Source organism: Mus caroli, unplaced genomic scaffold (assembly GCF_978045245.1).
Source record: "Mus caroli unplaced genomic scaffold, Mus_caroli_1 scaffold_8, whole genome shotgun sequence".
In the NCBI taxonomy this organism is placed as follows: Eukaryota; Metazoa; Chordata; class Mammalia; order Rodentia; family Muridae; genus Mus; species Mus caroli.
The window spans coordinates 132,522,293-132,546,331 of NW_028227263.1; the positions used below are offsets into that span (position 1 = coordinate 132,522,293).

The window sequence follows — 24,039 nt, forward strand, 5'->3', positions numbered from 1 at the left end:
GGTTTTAAGATACTGATGGAGTTTAACAAATGAGTATTGGGTGTATGATTCATTCTAAAACATTTGCTAATATCTTGTAGTATTGGAGAAAAAAATGAACCACTAAGAAGTTCACATAATTGAAATGTATAGTTGCTACTCAATGTGTTCAACTCAGTGATCTCTAGGTTCAGTGAGAGATCCTTTCTCAACAACTAGAATGGAAAGGGTTTGAAGAGTAATGGCACAGCAGTTAGGAGTGCTTACATGGCTCACAACCATGTGCAACTCCAGTTTCAGGGGGATGTAATGCCATTTTCTGACTTACACACTTATCAGGTATTCACATGATGTCTTTCCATAGATAAAACACTCAACTAGTAAAATAAATACTTCTTAAAAAATGAAGTTGTTGAGATGGGTTTGAGTACTCACTATTAGATTTGACACCCTGAAATGAGCTCCTGAGATCCACATGGTAGATCTTACTAATAAGTTTTATTAGTAAGATAAGGTGTGGGAAGTGACTAAGGAACAATATTCAATGATAATCTTTGATTTCTACATGCATGTGCTTCCAGTACACATACATATGCACACACAAACACTGACACACACAAACTCATATAAGTTAGGTATAGTAGTGCAATTTTATATCAAAACATTTAAGGCGATGAGGAAGGAGGCTTAGGAATTCAGTGTAATCTGCTACTCAACTTGTTCAAAGCCAGGTTGTGTTACAGTACACACTTTTAAGACAGATACAAAACCCCCACATAAGACAGATATAGAATATTAATTTTTCTTCATACCTCTAACACATTTCCATCCCTGGTCACCAAGAATAATGCATAAATATACTAATTGATGGAGAGGCTGCAAGAGAAGTTAAGCTCTGGATAACTTCCTTCAGAGCTAGTGTAGTTCCTATAGTGTTACAGAAATGGTGTCTATGTGTCTCCCACAGACATGAAGAGATGTCTTCTGTGCCCCAAGGAGCAGTACTCGAGCCACACCAGAGACCATTGCCTGCCCAGGACAGAGATCTTCTTGGCCTTTGAGGAACCACTGGGATACATATTGGCTTTGGTAGCATTCTTGCTGGCTGGTCTGGCTGTCCTGGTTCTCGGAGTGTTCCTGAAGCACCGGGATACACCTGTGGTCAGGGCCAACAACAGAACTCTCAGCTACTTCCTCCTGATCTCTCTTTCCCTGTGTGCCCTGTGTGCTTTGCTCTTCCTTGGGAGACCCACTGTCACCACCTGCCTCCTCCGTCAGACCACTTTTGCTGTGGTATTCACAGTGGCTGTCTCCTCTGTTCTGGCCAAAACTCTCACAGTGGTCCTGGCCTTCAGAGTCACCATTCCAGGGAGCAGGATCCAGGTATTCTTGAGCCCTAGTGCTTCGACCTCAGTGGTCCTCATTGCTTCCTTAATACAGGTTCTTCTTTGTGGGGTGTGGTTGGCCACCTCCCCACCATTCCCAGACAAGGATATGATCTCAGAGCCCCAGCACATTGTCATCCAGTGCCATGATGGTTCTGGTGCCACCTTCTTCTCTGTGTTAGGCTACTTGGGTTTCCTGGCAGGGGGTACCTTCTCTGTGGCTTTTCTAGCCAGAGGCCTTCCAGATGTCTTCAATGAGACCAAGTTCCTCACCTTCAGCATGCTGCTCTTCTGCAGTGTCTGGACAGCCTTCCTTCCCCTGTATTACAGTGCCCGGGGAAAGTCCACTGTGGCTGTAGAGATCTTTTCCATCCTGGCCTCCACTGCTGGGCTTCTGGGTGGCATCTTCATTCCCAAGTGCTACATCATCTTACTGAAACCTGAGAAGAACACTCCTGCCTGGCTAAAGCAAGGGTACTGTGCACAGCAGGAAAAACAGGGGGAGCTGCTCCAGAGAAGGTATAAATTCTCAGGGGAGTCACCAGAACCAAATATATGATTTTGGCTCACTCTTTCTTTGTGGATCAAAAGGTATTAAGACAGATCAATATTCAAGGGAGATACTTAAGACGAAATCCTATTGACTGATTGGTTTATAGTGATACATAGTGATACATAGATGGTCACTGATTTTTTTCTCCATAGCTATTTGTTAAAAGAGCTGTTTGAATAGGGGAACTTAGAAGATGGCTTAATGGATAAAAGTGCTTGCCAGTAAGCATGACAACTTGAGTGTGATACCCAGGACCCACATGGTGGATGTAGTGAAGTGACATCACTAATTTGTTCTTTGACCCCTGCTTGATAACCACAGAACACCTGTTGCATCCATATATACAGTGCAACGGTGGGAAAAGTGTCATGAGGTGATGATGATAATGTCAAGGGTTGCTGAGTGTGTGCGAAATTGAAAGGGAGATTGTTGATGTGTCTTTTTTGCTTTTAGAGGAGCCCGACTGGGAATTCAACCTTTCATTATACTTGCTTTACAGATTTACTATCTGATCGAGCAATCTCACTCTTAGATATATGCCCAAGAATTATAAATCATATCTGTAAAGACTGTAAATGAATCTTCAGAGAAGCATTATTTATATACTAAAAATTGAAAGGATCTAAATGTTTATCAGTTGATGAATGTTTGGTATCGCTTACTCAATAACTAGGAAGTTTTTTTTTTGTAAATAAAAATAAACATAAGACGTAGTATACTGTTTAATATATAGTTAAGTATTCAGAATTTTATAGTGAGTTAAGGAAGCCAATCAAAATAATATATTTTAATATTCCATTTAATGAAATATTCTGGAGAAGGAGAACCACAGTGATACCGATTAGACTAGTGGTTTCTTGAGTTCTCTGGAGGGTAGATTGGTGGGGAGTGAGGTCTAAAGGGTACAGTATTTCTTTCTGGGGTGATGAAGTTCTAAATGTGACTGTGGGAATTGAGAGATGGCTCAGTGTTTCAGAGTACTTGCTACTCCTCCAGAGGACACCAGTTTTGTGGCAAGGACACATGTCGGGAAGCTCACATCCACCTGTAATTCCTGCTCCAGGGATCCAACAGCTCTGGCCTTTGTGTTCATATGCACTTCTGTGCTCATGTTGCCAACCACACTTAATCAAAAAATAAAATATATGTAATAATGGTTGTAAGACAACACCAATATAAATAAGACCAGTAAATTTTCATTTCTTTTTACTTATTTATTTGCAACTTTCCATGATATCCAGACTGGCTTCAAACTTGCAGTAACGCTTCTGCCTTAGCCTCCCTCCCGAGTACTGATATTTTAGGTTTGCTCCCACATCTGGAAAATTTCATAATGTAAATGAATGAATTGTACACCATGTAATTTATGTCCCAATAATGCTAATATTAAAAGCATTCTCAATCAATTACAGAGTTTGAACTTTCATTGTATTTTGATTTGTATGAAAGGTCATCTCTGATTTCTCTAATACCTTTAACATGAAGGGGTGTTGCATTATATCAAAGGCTTTTTCATTATATAATGGGATAATCACATGACTTTTTTCTTTAGCTTGTTTATAGAGTAAATTATATCGGTGGAATTTTGTATATTGATCTATCTTGGCATTGCTGGGATGAGGGATACTTGGTCTTGATAGAACATGTCTTTGATTTGTTCCTGGATTCAATGTGTGAGTATTTTATTGAGTATTTTGCATCAATGTCCACAAGAGAAATTAGTTTGAAATTCTCTTTCTTTGTTGAGTCTTTGTGTGGTTTAGGTATCAGGGTGACTGTGGCCTCACAGAATAAGTTTGGCCGTTTTCGTTCTCTTACTATTTTTGTGGACTAGTTTGAGGAATATTGGTATTAGCTCTTCTTTGAAAGTTGGTTGAATTCTGCCCTAGAACCATTTGGTTCTAGGTTTGTTTTTGTTGGGAGATTTTTAGGATTGCTTCTATTTCTTTAGGTGTTATAGAGCTGTGTAAGTAGTTTACCTGATCTTGATTTAAGTTTAGTAAGTGGTATCTGTTTAGAAAATCATCAGTTTCATTATGATTTTCCAATTTTATGGAATGCAGCCTTTTGAAGCAAGACCCAATGATACTTTGAATTTCTTCAGTGTCTTTTGTTTTACATCTCCCTTTTCATTTCTGATTTTGTGGATTTGAATACTGTCTCTCTATCTTTTGCTTAGTTTGGCTAAGGCTTTGTTTCTCTCATTGATTTTCTCAAAGGATCAGCTCTTTATTTTCTTGATTCTTTGTATTGTTTTCTTTGTTTCTAGCTGATTAATTCTAGCTGTGATTTTGATTATTTCCTGCCTTCTACTCCTCTTTGGTGTGCTTGCTTCTTTTTTCCCTAGAACTTTCAGGTATACTTTGAAATTTCTGGTACGAGAACTTTCTAATTTCTTTATGGAGACAGTGCTATGTACTTCTTAGCACTGTCTTCATTGTGTCCCGTAAATTTGGGTATGTTGTGCCTTAATTTTTATTGAATTCTAGAAAGTCCTTAATTTCCTTATTTCTTCCCTGACCCAGAGATCATTGAGTAGAGAGTTGTTCAATTTCCATGACTATGTAGTCTCTCTGGTGTTTCTGCTTTTGTTGAAGACCAGCTTTAATCCACAAGTATATGCTAAGATAGCAGGTGTTATTTCAGTTCTCCTGTATCTGTTGAGGCTTGTTTTGTGACAGACTGTATGGTCAGTTTTGGAGAAGGATCCTGGATGTGCTGAGAAGGTAGTATATTCTTTTGTGTTTGGGTGCAATACTCTATAGATGTCTGTTAGGACCATTTGATTCATGATGTGTGTTAGTTTCATTATTTCTCTGTTTAGTTTTTGTCTGGATGACTTGTAGGTTGGTTATAGTGTGTGTTGAGATCTCCCATTATAAATGTGTGGAGTTTGATGTAAGATTTAAACTTTAGCAATGTTTTTTTTTTTTTTCACACATTTGGGTGCCCATGTGTTTGGGACATAGATGTTCAGAATTGAGATATCATCATGGTAGATTTTTCCTTTGATGAATATGAAGTGTCCTTCCCTGTATCTTATGATTAATTTTGGTTGAAAGTCTATTTTATTAGATAGTAGAGCGCTCCATCTTCCTTTTTGGATCCATTTGCTTGGAATGCTTTTTATCCAGTACTTTACTCTGAGATAATGTCTATCTTCATTGTTAAGGTGTGTTTCTTGTATGCAGCAGAATGATGGATCCTGTTTTTTCTTTTTTTGTTTTTTTGCCTATGTCTTTTTATTGGGGAATTGAGTCTATTGATGGTGACAGATATTGATAACCAGTGACTGTTATTTTGATGTTGTGTGTGTGTGTGTGTGTGTGTGTGTGTATGTGTTCTGGTGCTTTCCTTCTGTTTGCTGGAATGGAATTTATTTTTTCCAGAATTGGTTATTCTTGGATTGGGTTGAGGTTTTTCCTGCTAATATTATTTATAGAGCTGTATTTGTGTATAGATATTGTTTGAATTTGGATTTTTCTGAAATATCCTGTTTTCTCCCTCTGTGGTGATTGAGAGTTTTCCTGGGTATAGTAGTCTAGGTTGGCACCTGTTTTATTTTATTTTATTCTATTTTATTTTATTTTATTTCATTTCATTTTATTTTTTTAGAGGTTGCAGGGTATCTGTCCAGGTCCTTCTAGCTTTTAGAGTCTCTGTTGAGGAGTCACGTGTAATTATGATAAGTTTGCCTTTGTATATTACCTGGCCTTTTCCCCTTTCCACTTTTAGTATTCTTTGTTGTTTCTGTAGATTTTGTGCTTTTATTCTCATGAGGTTGGAGGATTTCCTTTTCTAGTCCAGTCTGATTTGGATTCTATAGGCTTCTTGTATGCTTATAGGCATCTTTTTCTTTAGGTTGTGAAAGTTTTCTTCTATGATTTTGTTAAGAATATTTTTTGGGCCTTGGAGCTGGGACTCTTTATTGTCTGTTCCTATTATTCAAAGGTTAGGTGTTTTCTTTTTTTTTTCTTTTTTTAAAATTTTTAATATTTTTATTTCATATTTTCCTCCATTACATTTCCAATGCTATCCCAAAAGTCCCCCATAGCGCCCCCCACTTCCCTACCCACCCATTCCCATTCTTTTGGCCCTGGCATTCCCCTATATTGGGGCATATAAAGTTTGCAAGTACAATGGGCCTCTCTTTCCATTGATGGCCAACTAGGTCATCTTTTGATACATATGCAGCTAGAGACAAGAGCTCCGGGGTTCTGGTTAGTACATCATGTTGTTCCAACAATAGGTTTGCAGATCCCTTTAGCTCCTTGGGTACTTTCTCTAGCTTCTCCATTGGGAGCCCTGTGATACATCCAATAGCTGACTGTGAACATCCACTCCTGTGTTTGCTAGGCCCCAGCATCGTCTCACAAGAGACAGCTATATTTGGGTCCTTTCAGCAAAATCTTGCTAGTGTATGCAATGGTGTCAGCACTTAGAAGCTGATTATGGGATGGATCCCTGGATACGGCAGTCTCTAAATGGTCCATCCTTTCATCACAGCTACGAACTTTGTCTCTGTAACTCCTTCCCTGGGCGTTTTGTTCCCAATTCTAAGAAGGTGCACAGTGTCCACACTTTGGTCTTCATTCTTCTTGAGTTTCATGCTTTTAGCAAATTGTATCTTATATCTTGGGTATCCTAAGTTTTGGGCTAATATCCACTTATCAGTGAATACATATTGTGTGAGTTCTTTTGTGATTGTGTTACTTCACTCAAGATGATGCCCTCCAGGTCCATCCTTTTGGCTAGGAATTTCATAAATTCATTCTTTTTAATAGCTGAGTAGTACTCCATTGTGTAAATGTACCATAATTTCTGTATCCATTCCTCTGTTGAGGGACATCTGGGTTCTTTCCAGCTTCTGGCTATTATAAATAGGGCTGCTATGAACATAGTGGAGCATGTGTCCTTTTTACCGGTTGGGACATCTTCTGGATATATGCCCAGGAGAGGTATTGCTGGATCCTCCGGTAGTACTATGTCCAATTTTCTGAGGAACCGCCAGACTGATTTCCAGAGTGGTTGTACAAGCTTGCAATCCCACCAACAATGGAGGAGTGTTCCTCTTTCTCCACATCCTCGCCAGCATCTGCTGTCACCTGAATTTTTGATCTTAGCCATTCTGACTGGTGTGAGGTGGAATCTCAGGGTTGTTTTGATTTGCATTTCCCTGATGATTAAGGATGTTGAACATTTTTTCAGGTGCTTCTCGGCCATTCGGTATTCCTCAGGTGAGAATTCTTTGTTCAGTTCTGAGCTCCATTTTTTAATGGGGTTATTTGACTTTCTGGAGTCCACCTTCTTGAGTTCTTTATATATATTGGATATTAGTCCCTTATCTGATTTAGGATAGGTGAAGATCCTTTCCCAATCTGTTGGTGGTTTTTTTGTCTTATTGACGGTGTCTTTAGCCTTGCAGAAGCTTTGTTGTTTCATGAGGTCCCACTTGTCAATTCTCGATCTTACAGCACAAGCCATTACTGTTCTATTCAGGAATTTTTCCCCTGTGCCCATATCTTCAAGGCTTTTCCCCACTTTCTCCTCTATAAGTTTCAGTGTGTCTGGTTTTATGTGAAGTTCCTTGATCCACTTAGACTTGACCTTAGTACAAGGAGATAGGAATGGATCGATTCGCATTCTTCTACATGTTAACAACCAGTTGTGCCAGCACCATTTGTTGAAAATGCTGTCTTTCTTCCACTGGATGTTTTTAGCTCCCTTGTCGAAGATCAAGTGCCCGTAGGTGTGTGGGTTCATTTCTGGGTCTTCAATTCTATTCCATTGGTCTATTTGTCTGTCACTCTACCAGTACCATGCAGTTTTTATCACAATTGCTCTGTAGTAGAGCTTTAGGTCCGGCATGGTGATTCCACCAGAGGTTCTTTTATCCTTGAGAAGAGTTTTTGCTATCCTAGGTTTTTTGTTATTCCAGATGAATTTGCAGATTGCACTTTCTAATTCGTTGAAGAATTGATTTGGAATTTTGATGGGGATTGCATTGAATCTGTAGATTGCTTTTGGCAAGATAGCCATTTTTACAATGTTGATCCTGCCAATCCATGAGCATAGGAGATCTTTCCATCTTCTGAGATCTTCTATAATTTCTTTCTTCAGAGACTTGAAGTTTTTATTATACAGATCTTTCACTTCCTTAGTTAGAGTCACGCCAAGATATTTTATATTATTTGTGACTATTGAGAAGGGTGTTGTTTCCCTAATTTCTTTCTCAGCCTGTTTATTCTTTGTGTAGAGAAAGGCCATTGATTTGTTTGAGTTAATTTTATATCCAGCTACTTCACCGAAGCTCTTTATCAGGCTTAGGACTTCTCTGGTGGAATTTTTAGGGTCACTTATATATACTATCCTATCATCTGCAAAAAGTGATATTTTGACTTCATCTTTTCCAATTTGTATCCCTTTGATCTCCTTTTGTTGTCGAATTGCTCTGGCTAGGACTTCAAGTACAATGTTGAATAGGTATGGAGAAAGTAGACAGCCTTGCCTAGTCCTTGATTTTAGAGGGATTGCTTCAAGCTTCTCACCATTTACTTTGATGTTGGCTACTGGTTTGCTGTATATTGCTTTTATCATGTTTAGGTATGGGCCTTGAATTCCTGATCTTTCCAAGACTTTTATCATGAATGGGTGTTGGATCTTGTCAAATGCTTTTTCCGCATCTAACGAGATGACCATGTGGTTTTTGTCTTTGAGTTTGTTTATATACTGGATTACGTTGATGGATTTCCGTATATTGAACCATCCCTGCATCTCTGGGATGAAACCTACTTGGTCAGGATGGATGATTGTTTTGATGTGTTCTTGTATTCGGTTAGCAAGAACTTTATTGAGGATTTTTGCATCAATATTCATAAGGGATATTGATCTGAAGTTTTCTATCTTTGTTGGGTCTTTTTGTGGTTTAGGTATCAGAGTAATTGTGGCTTCATAGAATGAGTTGGGTAGAGTACCTTCTGTTTCTATTTTGTGGAATAGTTTGTGAAGAACTGGGATTTTACCTTCTTTGAAGGTCTGATAGAACTCTGCACTAAACCCATCTGGTCCTGGGCTTTTGTTAGTTGGGAGACTATTAATGACTGCTTCTATTTCTTTGGGGGATATAGGGCTGTTTAGATCATTAACCTGATCTTGATTCAACTTTGGTACCTGGTATCTGTCTAGGAACTTCTCCATTTCATCCAGGTTCTCCAGTTTTGTTGAGTATAGCCTTTGTAGAAGGATCTGATGGTGTTTTGGATGTCTTCAGGATCTGTTGTTATGTGTCCTTTTTCATTTCTGATTTTGTTAATTAGGATGCTTTCCCTGTGCCCTCTAGTGAGTCTGGCTAATGGTTTATCTATCTTGTTGATTTTCTCAAAGAACCAGCTCCTTGATTGGTTGATTCTTTGAATAGTTCTTCTTGTTTCCACTTGGTTGATTTCGCCCCTGAGTTTGATTATTTCCTGCCGTCTACTCCTCTTGGGTGAATTTGCTTCCTTTTGTTCTAGTGCTTTTAGGTATGTTGTCAAGCTGCTAATGTGTGCTCTCTCTAGTTTCCTTTTGGAGGCACTCAGAGCTATGAATTTTCCTCTTAGAAATGCTTTCATTGCGTCCCATAAGTTTGGGTATGTTGTGGCTTCATTTTCATTGAACTCTAAAAAGTCCTTAATTTCTTTCTTTATTCCTTCCTTGACCAAGGTATCATTGAGAAGAGTGTTGTTCAGTTTCCACGTGAAGGTTGGCTTTCTATTATTTATTTTGTTATTGAAGATCAGCCTTAGTCCATGGTGATCTGATAGGATGCATGGGAAAATTTCAATATTTTTGTATCTGTTGAGGCCTGTTTTGTGACCAATTATGTGGTCAATTTTGGAGAAGGTACCATGAGGTGCTGAGAAGAAGGTATATCCTTTTGTTTTAGGATAGAATGTTCTGTAGATATCTGCCAGATTCATTTGATTCATAATTTCTCTTAGTTTCTCTGTGTCCCTGTTTAGTTTCTGTTTCCATGATCTGTCCATTGGTGAAAGTGGTGTGTTGAAGTCTCCCACTATTATTGTATGAGGTGCAATGTGTGCTTTGAGATTTACTAAAGTTTCTTTAATGAATGTGGCTGCCTTTGTATTTGGAGCATAGATATTCAGGATTGATAGTTCCTCTTGGAGGATTTTACCTTTGATGAGTATGAAGTGTCCCTCCCTGTCTTTTTTAATGACTTTGGTTTGGAAGTCAATCTTATCAGATATTAGAATGGCTACTCCAGCTTGTTTCTTCATACCATTTGCTTGGAAAATTGTTTTCCAGCCTTTCATTCTGAGGTAGTGTCTATCTTTTTCTCTGAGATGAGTTTCCTGTAAGCAGCAAAATGTTGGGTCTTGTTTGTGTAGCCAGTTTGTTAGTCTATGTCTTTTTATCGGGGAGTTGAGTCCATTGATATTAAGAGATATTAAGGAAAAGTAATTGTTGTTTCCTGTTATTTTTGTTGTTAAAGTTGGCATTCTGTTCTTGTGGCTGTCTTCTTTTAGCTTTGTTGAGGGATTACCTTCTTGTTGTTTCTAGGGCGTGGTTCCTGTCCTTGTATTGGTTTTTTTCTGTTATTATCCTTTGAAGGGCTGGATTCGTGGAGAGATAATGTGTGAATTTGGTTTTGTCGTGGAATACTTTGGTTTCTCCCTCTATGTTAATTGAGAGTTTGGCTGGGTATAGTAGCCTGGGCTGGATTTGTGTTCTTTTAGTGTCTGTATAACATCCGTCCAGGATCTTCTGGCTTTCATAGTCTCTGGTGAAAAATCTGGTGTAATTCTGATAGGCTTGCCTTTATATGTTACTTGGCCTTTTTCTCTTACTGCTTTTAGTATTCTATCTTTATTTAGAGCATTTGTTGTTCTGATTATTATGTGTCGGGAGGTATTTCTTTTCTGGTCCAGTCTATTTGGAGTTCTGTAGGCTTCTTGTATGTTCATGGGCATCTCTTTCTTTAGATTTGGGAAGTTTTCTTCTATAATTTTGTTGAAGATGTTTGCTGGTCCTTTGAGTTGAAAATCTTCATTCTCATCCACTTCTATTATCCGTAGGTTTGGTCTTCTCATTGTGTCCTGTATTTCTTGGATGTTTTCAGTTAGGATCTTTTTGCATTTTACATTTTCCTTGATTGTTGTGCCAATGTTCTCTATGGAATCTTCTGCACCTGAGATTCTCTCTTCCATCTCTTGTATTCTGTTGCTGATGCTGGTATCTATGGTTCCAGATTTCTTTCCTAGGGTTTCTATCTCCAGTGTAGCCTCATTTTGGGTTTTCTTTATTGTGTCTACTTCCCTTTTTAGGTCTAGTATGGTTTTGTTCATTTCCATCATCTGTTTGGATGTGTTTTCCTGTTTTTCATTAAGGACTTCTACCTGTTTGATTAGGTTATCCTGTTTTTCTTTAAGGATTTGTAACTCTTTAGCAGTGTTCTCCTGCAATTCTTTAAGGGATTTTTTTTGCTTCCTCTTTATTGTCTTCTACCTGTTTACCAGTGTTCCTTTGTATTTCTTTAAGTGTGTTATTAAAGTTTTTCTTGAAGTCCTCTACCATCATCAGGAGATATGCTTTTAGATCCGTGTCTAGCTTTTCCGGTGTGTTGGGGTGCCCTGGACTGGGTGAAGTGGGAGTGCTGGGTTCTGATGATGGTGAGTGGTCTTGGTTTCTGTTAGTAAGATTATTACGTTTACCTTTCGCCATCTGGTAATCTCTGGGGTTAGTTGTTGTCGTTGTCACTGTTTAAAGATTGGAGCAGAAGCTGTGTTCCACTCACCAGCAGTCTCAAAATCCTGTGGAGGGGGTCGTGGGTATCTGGCAGTACCCCGGTGCTGGTCCAGCCGGAAGAGGCCTGTGGTCCTACTCAGGCCGTTTTTCTGCTTCCCTAACTAATGCAGTCTCAGGTCCCGCTCGCAATTGGATTGGAGCAGAAGCTGTGTTCCACTCTCCAGAAGTCTTCAGATCCTGTGGAGGGTGTTGTGGGTAGCTGGTGAGTGTCAGCCGACCCTGCGCCCTAGCTACCCTGCTGCTTTTCTGACCGGAAGAGGCTTGTGGCCCTATGTAGGCCGGATTTCTCCCTCCCCAACCAAAGTAATCTCAGGTCCCGTGTGATTGGACTGGAGCAGAAGCTGTGTTCCACTCACCAGCAGTCTCAAAATCCTGTGGCGGGGGTCGTGGGTAGCTGGCGGGTGTCAGCCCACCCTGCGCTCTAGCTACCCCGGTGCTGATTCGGCCGGATGAGGCCTGTGGCCCTACTCAGGCCGGTTTCTGCTTCCCTAACTAATGCAGTCTCAGGTCCCGCGCGCAATTGTATTGGAGCAGAAGCTGTGTTCCACTCACCAGAAGTCTTAAGATCCTGTGGCGGGTGTTGTGGGTAGCTGGCGAGTGTCCGGTTAGGTGTTTTCATGGTATACCTGATTTCCCTTGATGTGTAGTGTCAGGAATTTTTTAGATTTAACATTTTCTTTTGCTGATGTATAAATTTCTTCTATTGTATTGTCTATCTAGAAGACTTTCTCTTCCATCTCAGGTATTCTGTTACATTTGTTGTTCCTATTCTCTTCTCTAGGTTTTCCATCTTTAGGATTCACTGAGTTATTTTCTTTATTGCTTCTGTTTCCACTTTCAGGTCTTGCACAGTTTCATTTATTTCCTTCATTTGTTTAATTGTATTTTCCTGTATGTCTTAAAGGAATTAATTTGTTTTCTCTTTAAAGACCTCTCTCTGTTTTATCATAGTTTTCTATATTTCTTTATGTAATTTGTTAATTTCCCCTTCAAGGGACTCTATCATCATTATAATATTGGATTTCAGGTCATTTTCTTGTGTTTTGGTTGTCTTAGGATATCCAGGGCTTATTTTAGTGGTGTAGCTGTGCTTTGGAGGGGTCATATTGCCTTGTCTGTTGTAGATTATGTTCTTTTGAGTGTCTTTAGCTATCTGGATGGTTTTGGTCCCTGGATATTCTTGTTGTAGTAGGTATTGGTGAGTGGATGTACTTAGATGGTCCTGGTATGGCAGGACTCTGATGGATGTCTTTGGGCTATATGATCCAGATCTTCAGGTCTTTATTGTTCTGGACCTGCAGGTCTGCATAGTTCAGGAGCTGGAGGTCTAATGAAAATGGGTTGACAAGTGTCGGGAATATGGAAGTTCACCTGGGCTAGGTGGCTCCTGAGGGCAGCTTGGCTTTCCACAGAGGGCTCAAGATCTTGGAAGATGAGTGGGTGAATGGAAGCTAACCTATATGGTTCAGGAGTGCCAGGTCCAGTGAAGGTGTGGGGAGCCTCTATTGCAGGAGAATAGAGGTCCCCCTAGGTTAGCAGGCTGCTTAGAGCAGCTTGGCTTGGACCAGAGGGCTCAGCATGCAGGGCTTGATGATGAATGTTAAGAAAATATAGGCTTAAATATCAGTGAATTGGAGTTATTACTGATATATTTTATTTTCTTAAATTTTTATATTTACTGATAGATAGACTGGTGTGTTTATATATGCTCCTTCTTGTTGCATGAAATATTAACAAAGCAACCCACTCGGCACTGGCCAGTGGCCTCAGTCTATCTCCAGTCCAGCAGACAGGCCAAGTCTGCATTCTTTCCTTTTAGCCAGGGCCTGTCTCACACATGCCTCTACAGAACTCTGGAAGTTGTTCTCTCCACCTGGCTTGCTAAGTTCCCATGGATGGCTGTTGCCACACCTGTCTCACTGGGGTGTATTCTTGAACAGATATGCCCTGACACTGTTTCTGTATTCTGGAACTCAGTGAATCACTGTGTGAAGGAAAACATCATACAATCTTAGTTTAAAAGCATAGATAACACAATCGCTGGCCGTAGAACTAGCATCCTAAGCTATTCTATGTTAGAAATTCTCCAGTGGTGAATCCTGGTGGATCTGCCACTTGAACAGACAGCCTTGGGCTTCCTACATTGTGTCTCTATGCTCTCCCCATTACAAAAGGAAGTTCCTTTCTCCTGCGTTCCCTCTTCCTCTCTCTGACCCAGAAGTCCTGCCTCCTTCTCACCCAGTGATTGGTTTCTTGTAATGTTTATTTATTACGGGAAAATTCCATGCACCTTCTGTGTTTGTATCTGTATTTTGTGAAAATGCAAGTATTCACAGCATATATATGGAGGTTAGAGGTTGCAGAACTGAGTTCTCTCTTTTATTCAGTGGGAATTATGGATTTATCTGGGGTCCTCAGGCTTAGCAACTGGTGCCTTTACTTGCTAAGGTTCTGAGCCATCTTTTTGACTCTATTTTTAAGTTTACAAATGATTGGGGTTACTGTTATGTTAGAAATTATTCATATACCCAGAACTCGGGAGGCAGAGGCAGGCGGATTTCTGAGTTCGAGGCCAGCCTGGTCTACAAAGTAAGTGCCAGGACAGCCAGGGCTACACAGAGAAACCCTGTCTCGAAAAACCAAAAACCAAAAAAAAAAAAAAAAAAAAAAAAAAAAAAAAAAAAAAAGAAATTATTCATACCATTTGCAATAACTTTTGTACTTTTTTATTCACATAAAATTATGCATTGTGTATGTATGGAGTGTGTATGTGTGTTACACATGTGCAGTTCATGACTTACATCTGGAATCAGAGGACACTTTTGTAGAATTCTTTCTCTTTTCCTACCTATATATGAGTGTTTTAGGATCAAACACACATCATTAGGTTTGTATAGCAAGTAATTTTTAAGAACTGAAAAATCTTGCCAGCCTTGGGATTTGTGGGGGTAACAGCAGGTATTGCATATGAAATGTGCTAGACATATTTCACATCTGCTACTGGGATATTTACTTCTTGTACCCACATGTGACTTTTCTCTAAAACAATGCCCTGAGCACCCTGGCCACAGCTGCTCCTGGGCTTGCAAGTTCCCCAGGAGTCAGTCAGGCCCATTGCCATTCTTCCTGTAGTTGGCAGATGTTGCCCAGAGCTATGATCTTGGTTAAAGAGAGGCTAGGAAAGCTCAAGAGAAAGAGATACAACTTTTAATGGTTCTGGGATTTAATAGCCACCCATCTCTACCACCTCATGATCAATATTCTTCACACATCCTGCAAGCCTAGAGTTCCCAGTGTGGTCTTAGCCTCAGGCCCTTGATCAAAGGTAATCTCCCAGATAAAAGCCTCCTTCAGTGTTAGCTAATTCCCCAAATGGGGCTGTCTTGTCATTGACTCTTTGGCCTCTAACAGGCATGTGGCTGTATACTCTTCTTCCTGTTCTCTTTGGATGTCTCTCTGGGTCTGCCCTTTCTGGACCAAGAGTCTGGATAATTCCAAGGCAGAGTCCTCGCTTTGACCGTCCTGGAGATGTAATTGTGGGTGGCAGCTTCTGTATCTTTCACTTTTCTGATGGTACCCTGTCTAATTTCACTGCCCCACCACCTGTGCTGCAGACTTCAATGTAAGTGCTATATGAGGGGTATGGGTCTCTGAAATCCAGAAGCAGCTTTACAAGGTTGTGTGAAAGCTTGGATAAGAGTTTATTCTCTGAATCCCAGCTATATGGCCACGTCCTTTCTCTGTGTAAATGCAGTAGCTCTGTTGCTCTCCTTTTACATCTCCCCTCTCCATCTTTCTTATTTAGTTCAGACTGATATCTAGGTGCTCACGTACTGGCTGAAATGTCTGAGCTCCACAGGTCAGGTGTGGATTCTTGATCCTTTTATATCTTTACTTCTTAAAGTAGTGTCTAGGCAGTTTTATTTGTTAAATGAATAAATGTGTATTGAATAGATTTTTCATCAGTCAATAGCCCTTATAGTTCCAATCTATTGTACTCTTTTTGCTTGTTACTTTTACTCAGAGTCTCACATTGCTTCCAGATCAGTTGGTATTCAAAGATGACCCTGAATTTCTGATTTTACTCTCTCAACAACAAATTCATCATTTGCACACTTAAGTTCTTCCAAAATTTAACTTTTAACCTGGGATGTAGAGACTGGAGAATGAGGAGTAAGGTATTAAGGGCTGAAGAAATGCCCGAGTGGCTGAAGTATTGACTATATAAACATGAAGACCTGAGATTAAATTTGCAGTAGCCACATGTACACCTATCATGATGAGCATCTGTAACTGTGGGTAGGAAAAGTGAGACAGGAAGATTCCAAAAGATTGGAAAAGCTGAATGGATGAAGTCCAGTTTCAGTGATGTAACCTGTCACAAGAAGTAAGGTGGAGAGGGGTAGTGAGAAGGCTCATGGGGTAAAGTACTTGGCCTTCAAGCCTGATACATGACCTGAATGATCTGGAACCCACATAAAAGTGGATGAAGAGAACTGAATCAGAACCTTGTTTGCTGACCTCCATGTGTTGCAGCATCTGTGGGTCTATAAAAACATATGTGCACACAATAATGATTTTAAAGATGCAATTAAAAAATATCCTGCTATAGCATCAGCTTTTACACTACACAGGGAAATACACACACACACACACACACACACACACACACTCAGCATGGTTGAAGAAGGTACTAGAAGTTGACCTCTAGCTTATACATGCATGCATATCCATATATACTTAAAAGAAATTCGAGGTCATTCTTGGCCATATAGTGTATTTGAGGTCATACTGAGTGATATGGAGACTCAGACTCAAAACAAAACAAATCTACTCTATTCAATACATAACAAAGGTACATTAAAAAAAAACTTTAACTAAAATGTAACAACATCAGTTGGATATGGTGGCACTTGTGTTTAATTCCAGCATTCAAGTAGCTGAGGTCAATATATATCCTAGTTCCAGAAAATTGAAGTCTATATAGATAGATCCTGTCTCAAACATCCTCCCATATATACTTACTTCTCTCCTTCCTTAAACACCTCCAATATGCACCCTCTCTTTTAAATATGGCCTTTTATTCTTTAATTATTATGGTTGAATAAATACATGTGAATAAATATATAAACAAATATATACACGTGACTTGTTGAGTAATTTTGGTGTTGGTTGTTTGTATGTTTTAATTTTTTATTAGTTTTTTTAAGCTCCATCTGTCTACCTCCGTCTCTTGAGTGGTGGATTAAACAAGTGGGCCACCAATCCCAGTTTATAAAATAGATCTTCAAATGTCCTTCCTGTCTTCTGAAACTCTCCATTTGGTTACTGTCTCTGCCTTCCCTCTGGTTCCCCTTTGACTCTTCTGAAATGTGCTCATCATGTACACATCTCTGTACAAGTGTTTGAGGAGATGTACATTTTTACTCAGATCACTTGAGTCACAGTGTTCATTCTTGTTCCATTTACCACATAATGAGTGATAATGTGGGCTTCTCTTTCCCTCAGTGCCTCCATGTGGGGCTACCGGGTGGCCCAGAGTTTCGTCTTTGCCATTGAGGAGATTAATAGGAGTGCTTACTTGTTGCCCAATTTGACACTGGGCTTTTCCATTCGAAACTCTGGGGACTCAGTGCATGGAGCCCTCTATGAGACAATGGGCTTTCTCACAGGGCAGGAGGAGCCCATCCCCAACTACACATGCCAGCATGGCTCTCCTCAGGCTGCCTTGGTTGGGGACACACGGTCATCCCTGTCTGTCTCCATGGCCAGACTTCTGGGACTGTACAAGTTTCCCCAGGTGAGTTGCACAAAGCCTTATTCTTTAGTGAATGTGGTGCAGTCTCTTAATGATGACGGTGATGGTCACAGCAGTGAGGAGCTCTGCTGAGGAGCCAGCTTCCCTGAAATATTCTCCATGTCCAACATGGTTTTCTCTTCCATGTATCAACAGTTTAGAGAGAAACATTATCCCCATGCATTGACTAGAAAACTGAGAAAATGTCTTTTTTTATTATTTAAAAGAATTTGTTTTCCAACTTGTATGACTGCATGATAAGACTCAGTTAAATTTTTTTTTGGTAGAAAAAAACTTTTAAATTAAAACAATTTACACATTGACACGTATGGCTTAACTAGAATAATTTTTGTCCAAGTTAAAATGTACTAAGGACAAAGCAGAAGACTGGTGTGTATATAGTGTACAGCGTTTGCTCACAACAGTAGTTAAGTTGTAAAAGTCCAATTAGTGACGTAAGTTTTACACAGATGAAAATAGTTATCTGAGAAACCAAGAACATATTTAATTGCATCGCACAAAACCACTGGTATTAAGTCCCTTTCCAATGGAATTTCAAAGCATAAGGATGAACCTAATAAAAACCGACACCTGACCTGATTGCTCAGAACACCTGTGAAATGTTCTCCCTAAACTTAACAGAGTGATAGTTCATGTTCGCGTGTGTGGATTAACTGGTTACTACCTTGGAGCAACTGATGTTTGGATTTTCTGTATCCTCTGATGGGTCTGATAGAGAAACTAAAAATCCCATTCCAATATGGCCATGTTTTCAATTAGGTTAGTGTCCTTACTTATCATTCATCACTTATAAGCATCATGGATTGATTCTAATTAAAAAAAGAAAACACACACCTTAATGAGTGACCTTCCTAGTAAGTGTGAGATTCAAAACAAACTAGTTTTAGCTTTTTGTGATTATGTAGCTATAAAGGATTGTAGATGGACTTTCTATATGTATATACCAGTCTGTTCTCTTTAGTTCTAATGCCACTGAAATCCCAGTCCTAAAACTAAATTACTTTTGAAAGTAAACAAATTTGTACCTTCTGTAACAATCTGGTGTCTATCTAGTTGTCATACAGACTACTCATTTTTACAAAGAGGCAGGCTAACGTAGCACAATGGACTGAGGGTCACTTCTGATAAAAGAAGTGAGCACTTAGAAGTGACATTCATTTTATCAGCCATAAAAGTGCTCCACTTCTAAAAAACCCACAACAGTGAAAAAACAGTCTGGTAAATCCAATATCTGTAAAAACTATGCATAAAACCCACGGTATTTGGGAAAGATGTATACAAGTAGCAGTTTTAAAATATAACTGCCCTACTACCAATTACACATTAACATACACCCTAACTGAAAATACACTACAGTCATGTCTATAAAGCAGCTTAACCTTTCTAAGTAGGTTTTCCTTACTCTTAAACTAAATGACGGAGCTGTTAATACTGCACACGGAAAATTAGGGATAATTGACTTTTACACAAATATAAAGGGTTTTTCTTTTCCCCCAACTACTTAAACATCAAAACCTATGCTTGTAAAACTTTAAACCTTTCAGTAGCCTAAGTATTTCAAATGAAGTCACTCATGACAGACTTCTCACACTCTTTACATCTGAAGTTTGCCGACCTAGTTATCTTGTGTAGACTCTTTCAGAGATATTTCAGCCTCTCTCTCTTCTCCAGGTGGCTGTGTCTTACTGGTGGCCTCGTGGCTGTCTTTGCTGTCTTCGTTACTATCACCATTATGCTGTGGATGGTTACTCTCTTGAGCATCAGATCTGCCATTTAGGCTCTTCGTACCTGTTTGTTCCTTCTTTAGCTTTTTGTTTGGCCCTTTCTTCCCCTGATCTTTGGTTTTATTTGCTTCCTCATGCTGTCTCTGTTCAGCAAGAGATTTGTTCAGCACTTGGGTGATGACTGTATCTCCTTCACCAACCAAAAACATATTCTTAAACTTGTTATATAACAATGTAGACTTTTCCATGATAACTTGACTGACTTTGAACCGCCGTATTTTCTTCAGGGTTGTGATCATCTCTGTGTGTTTCTGAGCTTGTTGCATTGTTACCTTAAGTGAAGCAAGCTCACCTAGTGCCTCTATGCATCTGTTCACATCTAGATTATCAATTTTGAGTGAAATTTTAATTTCAGTATGTATCCTTTGAAGTTGAGAATCCATTGATGTTTCTCGCTTCTCCACTTTCTTAACTTCTGGCTTCTTTCCTTCATCTGTATTCTGCTGCTCAGTTTCCATTTGTTCCTCCTGCTTGCGTTTCTGATCTCCAGCTTCTTTCTCATGTTGGCCTTTTAGCATGTTCCTCCTGTGAGCAGCCTGGAAGTTATTTCCACTCTTTCTCTTCTTTTCACCCTCTTGATCATCTTCGTCTTCTGAATCAGAGGTTGATGTAACGCCTGGTTTAGCTAAATTTTTCTGTTTAGATTCAACTTCTTTCTTCCCTTCTTTCTTATCTGGTCCTTTTCTTGGTTTCTCTTCTTCCTTTTAGCCTTCTTCCTTTTTTTAAAGCTGCTTTTTAGGTTGTTTCTCCTCTGGTGCCCCCCGCCCCCCTTTTACTTTTATCTTCATCAATAACTATGTCACCATCTGAAGGACAAGGCTGCTTTACTACTTTAGGTCTGCCTCTTGGTTTGGGAATCTTGACTTCAGTAGCTGCAGGTCGTCCTCTCTTAGGACTTGCTTTCACATTAGAATCGGTTGCTGCAGTCACTATTCCCGCCTCTTCAGTGTCTACTTGTTTTTCAGCCTTTCTCTTTCTTCCTCGTCTGGCAGCTTTTGGAGTGGTTATGTCAACTGCTTTAGTCACATTCTCATTGCTGACTTTTTCTGCCTGATCAGTATCTTTCTTTGAAACACTAGTTTCTTTTTCTTCCACTTCAACATCAGATGATGCATTTGATTGTTTAGTTGATACCTGTTGACTTGAAAATTTCACTTTCGGATTGTTATCTATCTCCCACAATCCTTCATTAAAACCTTTTCATTTATTTGGTTTGCCATACTTTTCCTTATTTTCTGAATAAGGAAATATGTCCTTTGGTTCTAAAAAACAGTCTCATGGGTTCCAAAAAAGAAAATGGATAGTTTGTGGGTGGTTTTACAGCTCCATCAGGAACTTCATCTACTCGAGCTGGCCAATGAGGATAACCTTTCATCTTGGTGGCGCTGGGGCTGCGGGGCGCGCTGGTGGCTCCTGCCCACGTCCACGCCGGCCACCTGAGCCACCAGCTGCCGCAGAGGCGTCTCAAAGGCTCCGAGCTGCAACCGCCACTGCCACCGCCACCGCCACCGCCACCGCCACCGCCACCGCCACCGCCACCGCCACCGCCGCTGCCGCCGATGTCGCTGCCCTCAGTTAAATTTTAATTTCAGGGACAGGAGAGATGGCTCAGAGGTGAAGAGCACCGGCTGCAAGTGGCTTATGTCCAAACTGTAACTCCATTTCCAATAACGTGACTCCCTCTTCTGTCCTCCAAGAGCAGCAGAAACACATGTGTACACAATCATGCATGCAGGGAAAACAGCAATATATTGATAGTCATAAAAATTTGAGCTTCTGAGAAACAATGAATTGTTTTTACTTTAAGTTTGTCCCAATATTTCTGTTAAAAAATATTTTGTTTCCAATTAGTAATGTGTACTTCATGGGACATATTTGTACATAAAAATGTTCATTGTTTTTCTGCAATCCAAACATAAGTGAATATCTTCTGTTTTGTTGCACAGCCTGGAAAGACCACCTGCTTCAATTCTATTGAGCCTAATCCCCACACATGAGGCAACCAGATGCTAGGTCCATCTGATGATGCTTTGTGTTAAGACAACATAAAGTTCACACATTTTGTAGTGGCAGATTTTCCACTCATACGCTGAGGCTGAGCAGCCCCATTCTTTACCTTTTAAAACCAAACCAAACCAAACTGCAACACAGAATCCCACTCGTCACACCTGTAAGATTTCTCTTTTGAAATCATGGTGCAATCTCTTTCTCAATAAATTGACAAATCAGATTCCCATTTTCTATCAAATCTGGAAAAGCACACAAAGATGGTCTGATAAGAGCTCATAATTTATTGGTTTTGTTTTACCAGGGACAGCAAGGTGGCTCATTGGGTAAAGGCGCTTGCTGAGAAGCCTCTGGAACGCACCAGGAGGAAGAAGAAAACCAGCCCCCACAATTTGCCTTCTGACCTCTACACATGCATTATTCCAGACAGGCAGATGGATAGACAGGCAGACAGATGGACACACACCTCCTCACCCCCCCCCCATGAATTTTAAAAAGAACACCCTAAGAGCTGTGTGCAAACATTAGAGTCACACCAAGCCTAGTTGAAACAAATGTAGGAGTGGGCAGTGGGAAGGACAGATACTGAGATGTAAACCAGTTAAGATATGGTTCTAGGTTTCCTTCCAGAAGCCACAGAGCTGTCTGCAATGATTGGCTAGTGAAGGGCACACGGCTGCTTAGAACCAGCACAATTGCCAGAGCATGATGTTCAAGTCCTTTCAGGCAAATCTTTATGTTTTAGAGTTTAACATGAATTTGTGTGTATGTGTATACATGTCTATGCCACAGGCATGAGAAGAAGCCAGAAGCAGGAGTCAGATTTCTTGGAGTTGGAGTTACAAACGGTTGTGAGCCACCAGATGTGGGAGCCTGGAATAGGACTTGGGTCCTCTACAAGACGGGCAAGGGCTGGAACTGCTGAGATATCTCCCATCCCCATCCTTCTGACATTCAAACCAGACCATTAGCTTGCTCCCCAGTCCTGGATCTCATCTACTCTCATATTGCCTGGCTCTTCCTTGACAGGTCAGTTACTCATCTTCACTACCCAGCCTGAGTGACAAGATCCAGTTTCCATCTTTTCTTCGGACCCTGACTAGTGACATTACATCTTCCCATGCAGTTACCCAGCTGATAATTCACTTTCAATGGTCCTGGGTGATCATTCTTGCCCATGATGATGACTTTGGGCAGCAGGCCAGCTCTCTGGCCACACAGATGTTGACCCCAGCTGGTGTGTGCATTGAGTATCACCTTCACGTCCCTTCCCATCAGTCCTTGGGGAAGATTGAAGAGACTGTCCAGAAGATGCAGAAATGTACAGCCAGAGTTGTTCTGGTTTTCTTAAGCAATTCTAATTTCCAGCTCATCTTGTATGGCTTACTGGCTGTCCCTGTCTCAGGACAGGTGTGGGTCAGCATGGACACTCTGCACATGGCACTTGCCCTGACCATACCAGGCATTTCCCAGGTGCTGCATGGCACATTTGGCCTTCTGTATCACAGCAGCAGGGCTATTGGCTTCCCTGAGTTCCTTGCTCACCTGCGCCCCAGCCAGACCCCAGAAGACATGTTTATAAAGAAGTTCTGGGAGTTCACTTTTGATTGTACGTGGCCCTACCAGAACAGCACAGTGACAGAGGGTGTCCAGTTCTGCACAGGGAATGAGAGTCTGAAAAACAAGCCACATCCATTTCCAGAAGTGAGTAGAATTGATGCTGCTTACACAGCTGTCTACAGCATTGCCCATGCTCTGCACAATATGCTAGCCTGTGAGCACCAGGAGAGGAAAGGTACAAACTCTCACAACTTCCATTCCTGGCAGGTAAGAGAGGCATGTATGGAGTGGATGCTTCAGAGATGGTTGGGGAACAGGCATAATGGTTTTTGCTAGGCTATGGAAGTGCTGCAGATTTGGTGTGCTTCAGTAAGAAAGTCCCATCTTTGCAAATGAGAGGCACTGGAGGAGTTCATGACACCTGTGTGATCGAAGATGAATCCAGTCCCTGCAGAGATGCTTTTGTACAAGTACAAGATGTCTAGTACAATTTAATTTTCATATAATTGTAAACTTTTTATTGTCCTAAATTTGAGCTTAGATATACAGTAGATGCTTTTAGTACAGGCATTCTGAAAGTCAGAATTTAAATATATATATATATATATATATATATATATATATATATATATATATATATGTGTGTGTGTGTGTGTGTGTGTGTATATATATAAATTGTGTGTGGGCATACATATGTATGTAGGCATGCAGGCCCATATGGAGGGTATGTATAGGTCTGTACATACATGTGGGAAGTTCTGAGGATGATGTAAGAAATTACTCTTCAATCACTTTCTACCTTATTCTTTGGGGATGGTCTCTCATTCAAACCCAGACCTTGTTGATATGGCTAGTTCTGCTAATCTGCCTACTCTGGGTATTTCCTGTTTCTACCCTCTGAAGATGTAGTTACAGAGGGACTGTCACATGCACCCAGCATTTAGGAGGGTTCTGGGTATTTAAAGTTCTATCCTGAAGCTTGTGTGGCAAGGATTTTAATGACTTAAGTCAACTCCCATGTTCTTACCTTATTTTATATTTATACTATTTTTAAAAATAATTTTATACACTTTAAATTCATTTTGGGCATTTTCTCCTAGTATCTCTCTCTGTCTCTCTCTCTCCGTCTCTCTCTGTCTGTCTGTC

The 24,039-nt window shown here is 40.2% G+C and overlaps 2 protein-coding genes and 1 pseudogene across 10 annotated transcripts in view; 2 read left to right on the forward strand and 1 right to left on the reverse strand.

Moving 5' to 3' along the window:
* The window catches only part of LOC147003567 (vomeronasal type-2 receptor 26-like), a 54,030-nt gene extending 50,707 nt beyond the window's left edge, over positions 1 to 3,323 (forward strand). For all 5 annotated transcript variants that reach the window (XM_085842237.1, XM_085842236.1, XM_085842240.1 and 2 more), the window contains one exon: positions 947 to 3,323. In XM_085842237.1, the coding sequence (XP_085698363.1) occupies positions 947 to 1,923 (977 nt within the window). In that variant the 3' untranslated portion in view covers positions 1,924 to 3,323. The remainder of the gene's footprint in view (positions 1 to 946) is intronic.
* Positions 3,324 to 14,877: 11,554 nt separating this feature from the next.
* LOC110297227 (vomeronasal type-2 receptor 26-like) overlaps positions 14,878 to 24,039 on the forward strand; it is a 56,318-nt gene continuing 47,156 nt past the window's right edge. For 2 of the 5 annotated variants that reach the window (XM_085842246.1, XM_085842245.1), the window contains exons 1-3: positions 15,070 to 15,346; positions 17,233 to 17,524; positions 22,363 to 23,160. In XM_085842246.1, the coding sequence (XP_085698372.1) occupies positions 15,138 to 15,346; positions 17,233 to 17,524; positions 22,363 to 23,160 (1,299 nt within the window). In that variant the 5' untranslated portion in view covers positions 15,070 to 15,137. Of the gene's footprint in view, positions 15,050 to 15,069; positions 15,347 to 17,232; positions 17,525 to 21,657; positions 23,161 to 24,039 lie in introns of those variants that run through there. The other 3 variants (XM_085842249.1, XM_085842248.1, XM_085842247.1) reach the window with 3 other exon arrangements.
* LOC110297233 (PC4 and SFRS1-interacting protein pseudogene) lies at positions 18,855 to 20,701 on the reverse strand (annotated as a pseudogene).